Below are 15,164 nucleotides of genomic sequence, written 5' to 3' on the forward strand. Positions count from 1 at the left end.
TTTATTTTTTAAGATTTTATTTATTTATTTGAGAGAGAGAGCGTGCACAAGCAGGGGGAGGGGCAGAGGGAGAGGGAGAAGCAGATTCCCTATTGAGCAGGGAGCCTGACACTGGGCTCAATCCCAGGATCCTGAGATCATGACTTGAGCCCAAATCAGATGCTTAACTGACTGAGCCACCCAGGCACCCCAAATTTTATTTTTATTTATTTATTTTTTTAGAAAGCGAGAGAGAGAGAGAGCGAGAGAGCGAGCGCAAGCGCACGTGAACAGGGTGGGGGTGGGGCAGAGGGAGAGGGAGAGGAAGAGACTTTTAAGCAGGTTCACGTCCAGTGTGGAGCCCAACGTGGGGCTCAGTCTCACGACCCTGAGATCATGACCTGATCACAACCCTGAGATCATGATCTGAGCTGAGATCAAGAGTTAGACACTTAACCAGCTGAGCCAACCAGGTGCCCCTATTTTAAGTTTTATTTTGATATAATTTCAGACAGAACAAAGATTTCAAGAACAGTATAAAGAATTCCTTTCTAATCTTTACTCAGATTTTCCAGATGTTAACTTTTCTCTATTATTCCCTCTATTTTTTTCTGAACCATTTAGAGTAAATTGCAGACATGGTGCTTAATCTTTAGTGTATAGTTCCTAAAAACAAGAAAGTTCTCTATGTGACCACAGAACAGTATCAAAATCAGAAAATTAATGCTGATACATACTGTTATATATAGACCTTAGTGATTTCACCAAATGTCCCAGGGTCCATTGGAGCAAAGGAAAATCCTGGATCACATATAAGTGGGAGCTATGCGACTAGCAGCCAGACCTTTCAGCTCATTCTCTTATGTACTTTCTGCCTCTCTACACTAAGCAACATCTTTAGACCTTACTTCTGACAACATCATGGAGTTATCTCAAAGCCTTGGTAAACTCAGGACTTTCAAAGCTGTTTTAGTAACTTCCAGAATCTGGGGCTAGTAATGCTGTTTTTTTTTTTTTAAAGATCAGTGAATGCAAAGTAGAGCTCTTGATGTCATTCTTCATGCTTTCCTTGTGTAGACGAAGCAGTAGGAGCCTCATTTATGAGATTAAAGTCCAGAGAACTGCCAGTAGACAATGTCGACAGCAGCAGAACCTTGGCCAAGAATTAACTAAGGGTTAGAGATGCCTGGAATGTGGAGGTGGGACAGTCTGCTCTCTCCATCTTCCTCATCAAAGATGGTGATGATCTTTGAGTCCCGGGGAAAAAAAATCCAAGATTTAGTTTAAATAGCTCATCACTTATAAATTAAGTATTTTCCTACCTGGCTATTGTGATTTTCATTAACCAGATCTTCTGCTTACATACCAGTTAGAGAATCTGTATTAAACTTAGCGCTGTTTCAGTGATTAGGCCTAGCCAGGGACAAAGACTTACGTAGATTTCCATGGAGTTCCTTGTTTAATTTACCGTAAGACATCCCAACATGGCCTCCAGCATTGAAGAGAACATAGTAGCGCAGAATATTCAGCTGGAAAAGAATTTGACACTATTCAAAGGTTTGGAGGACAATCACAATACCCATAAAATCAGAAAATGATACATAAATCTTTTTTAAAGTAAAAATGTTGGCTTATTTCTCAAAATGTTTCTATTACTTAATACTGGGAGTATCAGAGCCTTTGTTTAGCACATAATGTTCACGGTAATTTGGTAGACATGAACTAAAGATCCTTTAAACAACTTGCTTTTATCACAATTTAATTTTACTCCACTATTCAGGCATAGTGACATTCATTTAGTGACTTTGTTGTGGGAACATTTCTTTGCATATAATATAGAGAACTGTTCAAATGGAGTCTGTTTTGGATCATTCATTATTCATTTCTTTGGGCTTCCTTGGATGGAAAAATAGAGTTCAGTGAACAGCTTCAAATAAAAAGTATCTCAAAGACCTGACTTGTATATATATAATTAGGGGGGAAAAAGCCCTTCATTTTTGGCTATACTTTAGAGAGTCATTTACAACAGAGAGCTAGTCTGAAGCTTTGGAAAGCAAGAGAGGAGACAGAGCAGGAGAGAAGAGAAAGACAACAGTTGGTCTGACTTGCTTGCTGCAAGTTGGAACCTTTGTTATCAAGAAGGGAAGGAAAGAATGCCTATGACCAGGCCAGTTATGATACTTCTACCTGATAGAAACATTTCTCAGGAGCCCAGTGAGCTCCTCCCATGGTTCTGCACTTCCTCGCTGTGGGCCCTTGAGATCATGTGTTCTCATCAGTGCCCTTGGAGATCCTGACCACGTTCGGTCAGTGGAGAGGAGCAGCTAGACCAGGGATGGTATCTTGAAAGAAACACTTTGAAAGCAACCTAGGATTTAAAGAAGAGGATGCAGTAGCCACAAGTGTGATATACATCTGCCAGTCTGTCTGTTAGAAAAGACGTGTTTTTGTTGGGGTTGGAGAGAAGCATTTCAAGGTCAGGTCATGCAGTAAGAGGCACATGAATACGCCATGGGGGCCAGATAATCCCAAATCCAAATTCTAGTGCTGCCACATTTACCAGCGATGTGACCCTCTTGGATACACTTCTTAATCTCTCTGTTCCTCACTTTGTGCACCAGGAAAATCTTACACTCATTCTGCAAGTGTACATTGGGCACCTACTGTGTTCCAGCACTCCATGGAGCACTGAGGATTCATGGATATGTATGATGCCCTTCTCCTTGGGGAGCTCAGAACCTCTAAGACCCACAGAGTGGTGAGGCTTATGTGGGAACATATGTGACATCACATTGCAGGATTTCTGGCACATAGTAGAGAGCTCATATGTTTTATTTTCTTTTCCTGGTTGTCTTCTCAGCTTTCCTTGAAAATGGGGAAATCCAAGCTTTCCCAAGAATTTAGCAACTGTAGCCAGTCATTCCTATTACATCCCACACAAAATCTCTTAAGAGAACATGTCATAATTTGGATTTTGACCAGTTAGCGGCATACTTCTATGGAATCGGTGCTGAACTGAGTCAGCAAACAGGAGCTCCTAGTCCAGCCTCGTGTCACTGACTGTTCACGCCTCTGCAAGTCTCTGCACCTTGGCAGTCGTTTCTCTCCCTTGTAGAAGGAGGCTTGTGGACTAGGTAGGCCTGCTCTTTATCCCGTGGGGTCCGGTGGTAATTGAGCTCATTTCCAATTGTGCATTTGGATCCGTGTGAGGTGTGCAGTGTCTTTCTTACGTCCACCTTGTCCGCTGCATCCTCAGAGCTCTGTTGGTGTTAGTGGTGAGCAGAAACATTGCTTTGGTTTCAACTTCGATTCAGTTGATTTTCTCCTTTTCCTTCCTCTCAGCTCTGGTTTTGGGGCAAACAGAGGGGGAAATGAGGAGGAGGGCCGTCTCCACACCTTACCCTGTAGCTGAACTGCAGGTGACTCTTGGTTCTGTTTCTTGTTAAGACCCCTGATGTCTTCACCAGGGTCACTGCGCTGAGTGTAGCTGTTGAGCCTCAGGGAACTGTGGTGAGGACTGGGAGGGGCCTGAGGAGCCCTTTTGCATGTGTAAAACGGAAGCTCTGGAAGGGGAAGGAACCTTCCCTAGGATGAGCAGCAGGTGAGTGGTCAGCCCAGAACTGGAACTCCGTCTCCGGTGTGGCGGTCTTTCACTCTGCTGCTACTGGTCTGTGTCCACGTCACCTCTCAGCCACCAAACACCACGCGCCTCCTTTCTGTGAAGGATCAGCTGGGGGCCCCCATCTTCCTCAGCCTGTGGCCTCTCTTTGCCTTATGGTGTCGCCCTCCCACCCCCACCATGTCTCCTGTGCTGAAACTTTCCTTTCCACCCTTCAGTGTATTCTGAGCAGTTCCAGGGAAGGATCTGGGATGCTCTTATCACCCATGACCTTATGTATCTATTCCTGTTGCTTCTTAAGAAACATTAATCATGGCTATCAGTTTTTGAATATGTCAGATGAGCAAGACACTGTGTTGAGGACTTTTGCATCAGAACAACTATGTGATGTACTGTTTTTGCTGTTTTCCAGTGGAGAGAAATTCTGTGCTTTGGGGTTCCAAGTCCTGAAAGCAGTGCTTCCACAATTTGAAGCCAAGTGGTCTCATTCGAGAGTCTGTGCCTTTAAATACTATGGCATATTCCCCTCCCATCCTGCTCCCTCCTGTTCACCCCACCCCATGCCAAGCCCCCTTTCTCTTCTTCTGCAAATTCCTTTTTGCCTACACCCCTGAACAGGAGACTCTCAGAGCTCCGTCCTTATTCTTACCCTGTGTCCCCTGGATGTGTGACCCTTGAGCAATCCCGTCTGCTTTGAAAACTCCGTACTTACTGATTCCCCCCGAGCCTGGTTCTAGCCCTATTTCCAGACCCTCCCTTCCACTGCGTCTCTAGATCTACCTGCATCCCTGCACAGGCACCTCACATGTGACTTATTCCAAACCACGGGTCCCTTCGTGTGACTGGAGTGATTGCCTTTCAGGCATCAGCCTGGAGGGGAAGATGTTTTGGAGGCCTTCCAGGTTCTGCAGCACAAAACTCTAGGGGTAGCTCCACGTCACAATGTGTGGGTCCATTGTTACAAAATGTTTTTGATAAACATTTAGCTATGAACAAGTAAATTAGAAAACCTTTTTCTCCTATGGAAAACAATGTGGTTTTAAGAAGCCTAGGATGAGACCTACATATATGTACACCTATGCCTTGGATTTTCAAGTAGGTGTTTCTATCAAAAGGAACTCTGCAGGGGTGATGTTGGAAATGGCTTTGTCACCGTGTTGGAGGGCCCCTCCAGCTTCCCTTACCCTTCGTCCATAGAACTTCTCACAGTGTGGATGAAACACAGCCCATGGGGAACCCGCGAGTTCCAGTAACCCAGTATATCAAGCCATAGCATGACGCTTTGAAAGGGAAACGAGGAACAAAATTTAGAATTAATCTGTCTTCACTCCCCTTCTCTACTCCTAGCATCCAGCTGCTCTGCTATCTTTGGTTTAAGCAGTGCTATTTTTGCCAAGATTAAGCATCTTTTTATTTCCTTTAGGTCTGCTCTGTGCCTCGCTTGGGAGTGTTCATTTAGGTTTTACTCCCTTCCTTCCTGATCCATGAATTTTTGTTCTCAAATAGAACCTCTCAACTAATACAGTATCTTTTAATTCCCAGTATTGTTTGTTCCATGCTTATAGGATGTTCTTTGCCATCTAATTTTAGATCCAACATAATGCCCTCCAAGCAGCCTCTCCTTTAGAGGGATGAAAGCCATGGTTAAGATGTCACTTCCCATAAATCAGGTTTGGTGAGGATGAAGGCAGCTGTGGGGGAGGGGGGCAGGAACCCACAAAGTCTAACCCTTTCAAAGTTGACTTAATCCTCCCTCTCACCCCTCCCTCTTCATGCTACACTTTGGAGGGTGGATAGACCTCTTTAACAAGAAAGAATGAGCTTTTGCATTGTTTGCCTTTGTCACAGCAACAAAAGCCCTGGAAAATTCCAATTAATTAGCAAGCCTTGGGCTAATGAAAGAATAAAACTGAAAGAGAAACGCTCTAAGCTTTTGGAGAGGCATACGCATGTGAAGACAATGCTGATTTCAAATATTTGGGGCTGTTTGTATAATTTTCCCAGGGTTCGCCTTCCTGAGGCTCAAAGAGATAAGACCAGAGAGAGAGGAGAGCAAGGATTTGTCGGAGTCAGGATGTAATAACACTGTTGGCTTGTCAGGACTGTAAATGACCCACTGTCGTTTGAAGAAGGCAGTTAAATGTGGACTCACACAATCAGGGAAATTAAAACCAGGATATAGACCCCTTGCACATTTTGTGTTTAGAGGAAAACAGGGCAATCGGATCGGCATACAGTAGATTATGAAATACGATTGAAGTTAATTATTAGGAAGGACCAGGAAATCACTGTACCACTGTGTCCTTGAATGAAGACTTGCAGCCAGTGTGGCTGCTAGAAACATATGGTGATGAAAACACTGCAGTCGCTCATTTGTAGCTTTTTATTAGATGATGATGATGATCATAGTAACACAAAAATAAGAATTGCGCCGTGATAAAACCACAACAGAGCTGCTCCCAACAACTAACCTGTACTAAGCATTTACTGTACACTCTGCACTATTCTAAGCCCATTTACTCCTCTCAACAGTCCCATTAGATACTGGATACGATGTGACTCATGTCTTCATTACCTCCGTTTTACAGTTCAGAATATTGAGGTTAAGACAGGAAGTGGCTGGCCACATATCATAGTGAAAGCCAAGATCTGAATCCATGCAGTCTCATTCCCGTGTCCATACTCCAAACTGCCACACCGACCTGTCTGTGAAATATGGCCTTACCGCATAGACTACGGCCTGCTGCCAGAGAGGCTAGACTGGGGGCCAGGAGTCTGAGGCTCTCTTCCCAGCGTGGTCCCTATTTACTCCCATGATCTTGGAGAAGTCATTCAGTTATCATTTCTGGTCTTCACTGTGTTCATCTATAAAATGAAATTATGGTATTAGGTGATGTCTAAGCTGTCTTCTGGTTCTAATACTTTATGGATTAGGAAAATGATGTGATTCAAATACAGAGTAAATGAAATGGTTGTTTCTGAAGGGGGTGTGTGTGCATACACACGTGTGTTCCCACTCAGATGTAAAAAATGAGGCATCTGCTTTGGACTCAGGCAGGTCTGTGTTCAGATCCTAACTCTCCTGTATGACTTGGCTGATTGCTTTATCTCTGTGAACTTTAGTTTCTTCCCTTCTCTGATGGAGGCGATGATATAATGTGTCCGGAGTGTCAAGCGTCATGTCTGAGCATCACTGGCATTTCTCCTGTTTGTCCCCATGTAGCTGGTGTGAGAGGTGGGTAGAAGAAGCCCCCCTCCCCCCCTCTTAGGGAGCTGGGTCCAGAGAAGAGGCTGGTTCAGATACCAATGTCCTTCATACTCCATGGGTCAAGTAGTAATTGAGAGGATGCTGGCTCAGCAATTGAATAGTGTCGCCCCCCCCCAAAAAAAAATCCCGTCTCCCTAGAATCCCAGAATGTCACCTGATTTGTAAATAGGGTTTTGTAGATGTAATCATGTTAAACGGTATGGCCATGTTGGATTAGGGCGGGGCCTAATTTGGACATGGACACGGGAAGGAGAACGCATTGAACACAGAAGACACACAGGGAGGACACCAAGTGATGACAGAAGCAGAGATTGTAGTGTCTGCAAGCCGAGGAATGCCAGGGATTGCTGGAAACCACCAGAAGCTGTAAAGAGGCAGGGAGAGATCTTCCCCAGGAACCTGCAGAGAGAACATGGTTCTGCCAGCGCCTTGGTTAAGACTTCTAGACAGAACTGTGAAAGAATACATTTCCATTGTTTAACGCCACCCAGTCTGTGGTACTTCTCTTGTGGCAGCCCTGGGAAACCAATGCAGCAAGAAAGGCATCTGGTTCCAAACTGTCACAATCAGGGCTACACAAGAGGGAGACAGACAGGTACTGACTAAGGGGGAAAGAAAACACAATGAGCCCATAAGGGGTGTTTGGAAGCCATGTATTGCCACCAAGATTCCTCTGCCCAGAGTAAGTAAAGCTCTTTTTACTCTTAGGATCCAGGTCAGAGCAGATGTCACAGAAGTGACAAAACAAAAAATATGACCAAAAAATGAGATTTTTAAGTAGGCCAGTGTTTTTAAAAATATGGGTTTCAATATGGTTTGAAAAACCAGCATACTCTGTGAATTGTGCACGACTATTGAATCACAGATCTGTACCTCTGAAGCAAATAATATATGTTAAAAAAAAAAGAAGAAGAAGAAGATAGCAGGAGGGGAAGAATGAAGGGGGGAAATCGGAGGGGGAGACGAACCATGAGAGACGATGGACTCTGAAAAACAAACTGAGGCTTCTAGAGGGGAGGGGCATGGGGGGATGGGTTAGCCTGGTGATGGGTATTGAGGAGGGCACATTCTGCATGGAGCACTGGGTGTTATACGCAAACAATGAATCATGGAACACTACATCAAAAACCAATTAGGTAATGTATGGTGATTAACATAACATAATTAAAAAAAACCCCAGCATACTCTAGACTCCGATGATTATCCACGGAGATTCTGAAGTGTAGTCCACACAGTGACTATCAGGAGAAGTGCCACTATGTGCTTTACCAGTTGATTTGAGTGTTTTTTGAAGTCGCATACATGCTTCCAGAAGTTGAAGAAGGGTCAGTATGTCTGAAACACTAACTTGGCTATAGAATAGATTGGAAAGTACAGAGTTCCTTAGAATTAGATTATCATTTAATAATTGGTAATTTGGGAATAAATCTTGGAATTGTAACAAGAAAAGTAAGCCTTAGTTACCTAAGAGGCAAGAACTTTGCAGAAAACAACATGATAATAAGACAAAGCCGTCAAGCAGGCTTAGGCTCTGTGGACTCCGTTTGTTCCAGAAAAGCTCATAGTGAAGACAGCTCGTGAATTCTGTCATCAGGCAGTGAGGCCCGTATCACATGTCACTTTGCTTTGTTTTTAACATGTGGCTCAAGCTATACCAGACCTGCTGCTGTGTGGGAGATGTACTTTCTGACAAAATAAGGCATTTTCCTGGCATCAGGCCCCTTTGGAATTTTTACTGGTGTGCATAAATCCAGCGAGTTTTGCATTTCCCACACATATCCAATGTAGTCACGCTTGGCTTTCTGGATTTGTGGTGGTCTCGAAGCCTGTCACTGCCAACACGGTCCGTTCCTTATCACCACTGGGAGTTACTGTGAAGAAATGAAACCAGGCGTTCATTCATCCCTTATTGAGAAATTGTCTCCCATCAACCATGCCTGTTCGGAGAAAGAAACAGAGGAGGAAACATAAACCAGTTTTGGAAGGACTGAAAATGGTTTGTAGGATGGAAATGGAAGTGTTTCTAGCAGGCTGTCTCCTTCTTCTCTTTCTTTTCATCCCTCATAAGAAAGCCCACCGTGAAAGTTCGTTTATATTATTTTGTGTTCAAAGAGACGACGATGATGATGACCGGGATGACATTAATATTAATGTTCCCTCTTGGTTGGCTGTTATTGGCTGAATCGAAGCACTATAAATAAACTGATCCTAGGATGTGAGTCTGGACTCTTCTGAGCTACGTTTTGAAGCCCCGTTGGGCTGCCCTTTTAACTCCTGGTTCTTCCCTCCTGAATGTATTTCACTCTTGGTTACAGGAGCCATCAGTGAAACCACATGGGCCTCTAGGCACAAATTTATCATCTCTGATGGAAAAATAACGAAAAGAACTTCTCCAGGAGTAAGAGCACATGGTATGTTATCTTTGCCTAGAGGGTAGAACGTGATCATCCGTATTGAGAGGGCTGAGAGAAGGCAGAATGTGCAAAGCAATAGAAAAATATCCTCAGTGTTTTTTACATGTGACCCTGGGGAGTGGCTCACTCAGTTCATTCATTCAACTCATTGCTGGTTGACCATGAGTCAGATACGAGAGTAAGGACCAGAGGTGCAGGCTCAGCAAAGACACAGGCCCTGTTTTCTGGGAGCTCGTAGTCTCAAGTCAGGAGATTGGCAAGTCATCCCCAATTTTATCTGGTACCATGTTCCGCTTTGCTGAGTACATTCCAGCCAGCCTGGTTTTCTTTTCCTTCCTCTAACACACCAGGCTGGATCAGCCTCCTGGTGGCTGCTTTCTTCACACCCTCTGCATCTCATTTTATGCGCTGTGTCTTCCACAGGCCTTCCTGCCACTCAGTCCAAAGCCACCACCTGGCCGCCATGATTCTCAGTCCCCTCTGCCTGCTTGCTTTCTTTTGTGGCACTTCTTGTATGAAATCACCTCGTTCATGTATTCATTCATTTGTTTTCTTGTGTATCTCCTCATCACTAGAATGTACACTTTATGAAAAAGCGGATCTTACTTGTCTTGTTTACGATTGTATCCTTAGAACTACATTTTTGTTGAATGAATGGATGGACAATTATACTACATAATAATCCATTCTATAATGGGGCTTTAATCAAGTGCTCTAGGAAAGGGAGGAAGCGAGTGACAACTTCCCTGACTGAGCAGGTTGGGGGATATCTCCACACGAGCTGGACCCGGCAGGCGGGGGAGGCCTGTCGGCAGGTACTGTTTATGCTTGGGGAGATGAAGCTCTTCCTTCACCATCCTGACCCTCCCCAGCTTGACCCAGTTGCTCCTGGCTTGCGGTGAATAGCCCAGATCATTCACTGTGAGAGTCGACTCTAATACCTGACAGGGATAAGCCCTTCATTGTGACCCCTGCCCTCTTTGGATATATGTATCAGGGAAGTGAAGAACTCATGTTTCCTGAAAACTTCTCTTTCATGCAGTGAAAAGTTGCTAAAAGCTGTCTTTCCAATAAAGAGAACTTGGAATTAATGTAATGGATAAAAGGAGCTTATGAAACAGAAGTAGGCATTCTTGACAAAATAAAAATAGAAGCTTAAAAGACGCATCATTTTGGGAAAGTTAAAAAAGATTTTTTTCCCCTACTGTAAGAAAATATGTGTGGATGAGGCATGTGTTCTAAACTATAGAATAAAATTTGCATTTTACTTCAGGGTACCGCAACCATGGCAATCCAGAGTTTTGTCAGTGCCGATAGACGTACTTGCAATATATACATCCATTAACGAGATTATCACTTGAAGAGACAATTGTATCTTTACCGAAAAGGTTTTTTGAGGATAAAATTTATTGATACTTAATGAAGCATGAAGCTTCTAAATGAACCATGAAAGCAATAGCTGAGCTAATTAAGTGCACATAAAGGCTCCCAGAATACATATGTGATGTGGGCTATGTGCTTACCCCTTGTGCCTGGTTACACTGATGTCCTGGGTAGCACGCTCCTCACATACACTTTGTGGGGGCAACAGTAAATCCTCCTGTAATGCATGCAGTAAAGAAGGAAATGACCATTTAGATTTCCTGCAAACACGGATGGGATGTTTAAGTCAAGCGTTGCAGGGTTTATAGGTTATAATTTAGCAGAGTTAAGACTAGTAATAACAACATATTATTTCCACACACTTGATTTAAGCCTCTGTCTATGCTGTTTCATTGAATGATAAATCGTTCCCTGGTTCTAAAAATATGCATCTCCTTCCCTCCCTTTTCCCCTCCACAGAGAGAGCAAGGATGCTAAATAATATGAGTTGAACATTTCCTTGTGCAACAGGGATGCTTGTAGGCCTTTTCAACTGCATGTGAAGACATGCTCGGTTGAGGGCTCGGAGAATTTACAAAAGAAGGCAAAACCACTCCTGCTTTGGAGGACATTACAGGTCGCACCAGTTGGGGAGAGGGACGACCTACCTGAATGACGAACAATGCTCGTAGCATTGACCTTTATCAATGACCAGCTTCCTCTTAGCCACTGGCTCTCTCCTCAGCCACAGGCGCCTCCTCTCTGCCCCGTTATCACAGAACTTAGCTCTTAATGAGTAGTTTCTAATTTCATTCCTGAAAATGACATTCTTATGCTAACAAAGGAGCCTGACAAACCATTAAGACGCATAGTAACAGTATGTACTAATGGTGTGAGGGCAGTCCTTCTCCAACTCCAGGCCGTATCAGCACTTCCCGGAGGGCCTGTGAAGGTGCCAGTGGGTGGGCCCCACCCCCAGAGTTTCTGATCCCATAGGTCTGGGGTGTGGCCCAGGGACTTGGCATTTCTTTTCTTTTTTTTTTTTTTTAAAGATTTTATTTATTTATTTGACAGAGACAGAGATAGTGAGAGCAGGAACACAAGCAGCGGGAGGGGGAGAGGGAGAAGCAGGCTTCCCCCCGAGGAGGGAGCCCGATGTGGGACTCGATCCCAGGACCCTGGGATCATGACCTGAGCCGAAGGCAGACGCTTAACAACTGAGCCACCCAGGTGCCCTGGACTTGGCATTTCTAACAGGTGATGCTGATGCTCTTGGTTCAGACAGCACAGTTGGGAGAACCATTGCAGACGAGATGCAGGCCAGGGTGGGGAAAGGCATGTCAGGGACATCCTTCTGAGACGTCACAACCAGGGAGGGATGTGGTTTGCCTCAGGTACCCTCTAGATTCCCGTCCTGTACCCCTTTCTTCGTTAAAAAAAAATTCTATTCTCTCTCTAAGATATCCAGGGCCCCTCTTACGCGGTAAGGCCTCGAAATTTCACTCACACATAGGTGTGACCCTTGGCAACTTAAAGAGCTACCCTTACCAGGGACATGTGCATTTTAATGGGGCAAAACCAAAGGAATTAAGCTCTGGGGAAGGTATTTTTGATATCTGCCAGTGGGTTTTAAGGGAGATAAAATTCAGGTTTGAACTCACACCATTCAGGTGGACTACTCCATGTGTCCACAAAGCACCCTTCTGCCCCTGTACCCTCTTGAATGAGACCACCTTTGCTTGCACATCCTCTAATCCCTTATGCAGCAGACACCTGGCCAATGTACACCGAACGGATGGAGGGATGGATGTGTAACAGGGACAAAAATAATTAATTGCCTGTGTGAATAAGTGCTTCTCTCTCCTCTCGCTCTGGAAGGAAAATGTAGTGTTGCTTGAAAATAAAGAAATCGACCCTGAGATAGTGACCTGAGCTGAAACCAAGAGTCGGACCCTTAGCCATCTGAGCCATCCAGGCTCCCCAAGAAGAACCTTATTTTTGTGGGAACCCTGGGGAGAGTTTGTTCTGTTCTGGGGGAGAGTACAAGAGTGAAGGAAGGCTTTGGGCTGCGGAAGGGTGTAAGAGTTGTCAGTGAAGGGGGATGACAGAGAGCTATGGCAGCAAAGGTGATGTTTATATGCATTGCCTGAGTTTGTTTCTTTGAGGGGACTACTCCATCTGAAACTGGAGTGAGGGGTCCTGGGACTTATTTGGGTTGTGAGTGATTCAATGTGTCAGCCAATACCAAATAATATATTGTAAATGTGAATCATAAGGATAAATGAATAGCTGTAGCACATGGTGGGGAGATGCTTAGTTGGTTGTATGATCTTGAACCGTGTTTCTCAAAGTAGGGGTCCCCAGACCAGCAGCAGCAGCATCACCTGGGAAGTTGCTAGCACAGCAGATTCTCAGCCTTTTCCCCAGGACTGCGGACCTAGAAACTCTGGGGTGGGGCCAGTATTCTGTGATTGCACGGGCCCTCCAGGGGATTCTGATCATGCGCTCAAGTTGGGGAACCAGGGGCCTGGGGAGTTGCTGTCCTTACGGTCCCTGCAGTTGCGGGGACAGTGGAGGCTGTGTCTGACCGGGACCCTCTGAAGGTCAGGAGGGTTTGGCTAAAGGATAGCAGGGACCATTGTTTTCCTATGTGTGACTACAGATTTTTCCTAAATATTTCATCATTTGAAAGGCCTCCGAAGAGAAACAGAAACATTTTGAGCTTGGCAAGGAAAATAAATGGGCTGAATATTAAAAGGGGAAAGAGAAAAATTTCTCAAGCAGTCATACTGAACAAAGCATGAAAATCTACACCATGGCCGGGTCACGAGCCTGGGAAAGTGACGTGGTTGGGGACGAAATGGACTGTGTAGTGGGTCAGCTGCTCCAGGTGTAATCACCCCTGATGTCACAGGACGCACAGTCATGTTTTTTCTGCTTTGGCTTTCTAGTCTTTCAGCAGTAACTTCGTAACATGGTGACCTTTCCAGTTTTTTACCCACCAGTACCGGTATTTTTTTCTTTTCTGAGTATAAAAATATGTTTATGTAGAAAATATTTAAATACTGAAAAAAAAAAAACCCCGAAGAATACAATAAAATTACCTTCTAGTATTCCCCAGACACAGAGCTGTCCATTGTTAATATTTTAGGAGATAAACATGTGTGACTGTTTTGTAATAGATAATAGCGATGATTAATATCTAAAGTGTTATGTTCTCTTTCTCCACATTGTTGTGAACATTCCCTCATGTGATTCAGGATTCTTTGAAGATCTGACTTTTAAGTACAGCAGACATTTTTTTAATGTGTGTGGGAAGTGTACTCTATTTAATCAAGTTTGCTTTCTTTTTTTGTGAAAACTGTATTATCACAATTATCTTTACAATGTTGGTAGATGATTGGGTCACATGAACATTTTAAATACTCTTGATTGTATTACCAAGTTGCTTCCCAAATGGGTTAGATCACACTTTATACTCCACTCTATCTAGGAGCAGAATTGAGAGGGTCCACTTTATGTCTTGTCTACTGGGTTCTTCTTTTGTGAACTGTTTATGACCTTTGCCTTTTCCCCCCATTGGAATGTTTGTCTTTATTATTGATTTGTAAGGCATCTTTATATGGTAAACCCTTAACCCTTTGTTACATGAAACGTTGGCAAATTATTAGACTTTTATTTGCATTTTCATGTTGCTTTTGGTGCTTTTTGAGCTAAACTACTTTTGCAGTTATGTCTTTACCTTCTGGATCCTAATATTTAAGAAAAACTCATATATTTTCTTTCAGTTGTTTTCTTTTTTATTTTTAATATTGAGCTCTGAATTTTCCTGGAATTTATTTTGGTATTATATTACGGCTGCTTGGATTTTCCACCAATGGCTGAAACCCTCTCTCCCATTCCACGTGTTCTTGTGTGGGTGAGTTTGCCCAGCTGCCTTCTCACAAACTGGAGTCCATTCCTCTTGCCCCTTTGAACTTGGATGAACCCAAAATTGCCTTGGCCAATCATATATGGCAGAAATCATGCTATGCCTGTTGCAGGAATGGTCTTCAAGGGCCCAAGAGTAGCCTTTTCAAAGTCAGCTGCCATGCTGTTAGGAGCCCAAGTGCTCTTCATTGACAGCCAGCACGTGAGGAGTCTATGCAGTCCCCCCTTCAGCTCCAGCTGACATCTGGCCTCAGTGCATGAGACTCTGAGTGAGAAGCATGCGGCTGAGCCCAGTTAACCCTGGCCAAATCGTACAAGGTCCTAACAAATTGTTGCTTTAAAGACTGTAAATTTGGGGGTGGTTTGTTATGTAGCAATACATAATCAGAACATAGTGTGATAAAGATTTAGCTTTTTTTCCCCCCAAACAATAAATAGTTGCCAGCCTCCTTGCCTCCACTCATTTGTAATGCCACCGTGTGCTGATTGTTGTTATGTATCTGAGGTCATGACCTTTTGCTTCTGTTCTGTTTCTCTTCATTTCTGTAGCCTTCCTTCAGTGTTCTACAGCTTTGACTTTCATACCTCTATA

At 43.9% G+C, this 15,164-nt stretch overlaps 1 protein-coding gene across 4 annotated transcripts in view; it reads left to right on the forward strand.

Annotated features, from left to right (window-relative positions):
- Positions 1-15,164, forward strand: part of GLIS3 (GLIS family zinc finger 3) — a 442,028-nt gene that overhangs the window by 106,781 nt on the left and 320,083 nt on the right. The window contains exon 3 of one of the 4 annotated variants that reach the window (XM_064579469.1): positions 9,182-9,277. The exons of the other annotated variants lie outside the window; for them this stretch is intronic. Within the exon in view, the coding sequence (XP_064435539.1) occupies positions 9,182-9,277 (96 nt within the window). The remainder of the gene's footprint in view (positions 1-9,181; positions 9,278-15,164) is intronic. 4 annotated transcript variants of the gene reach the window in all.

Source organism: Mirounga angustirostris, unplaced genomic scaffold, assembly GCF_029215605.1.
Source record: "Mirounga angustirostris isolate CCGP_5_RB_7025 unplaced genomic scaffold, mMirAng1.0.hap1 SCAF_15, whole genome shotgun sequence".
Taxonomy (NCBI): domain Eukaryota; kingdom Metazoa; phylum Chordata; class Mammalia; order Carnivora; family Phocidae; genus Mirounga; species Mirounga angustirostris.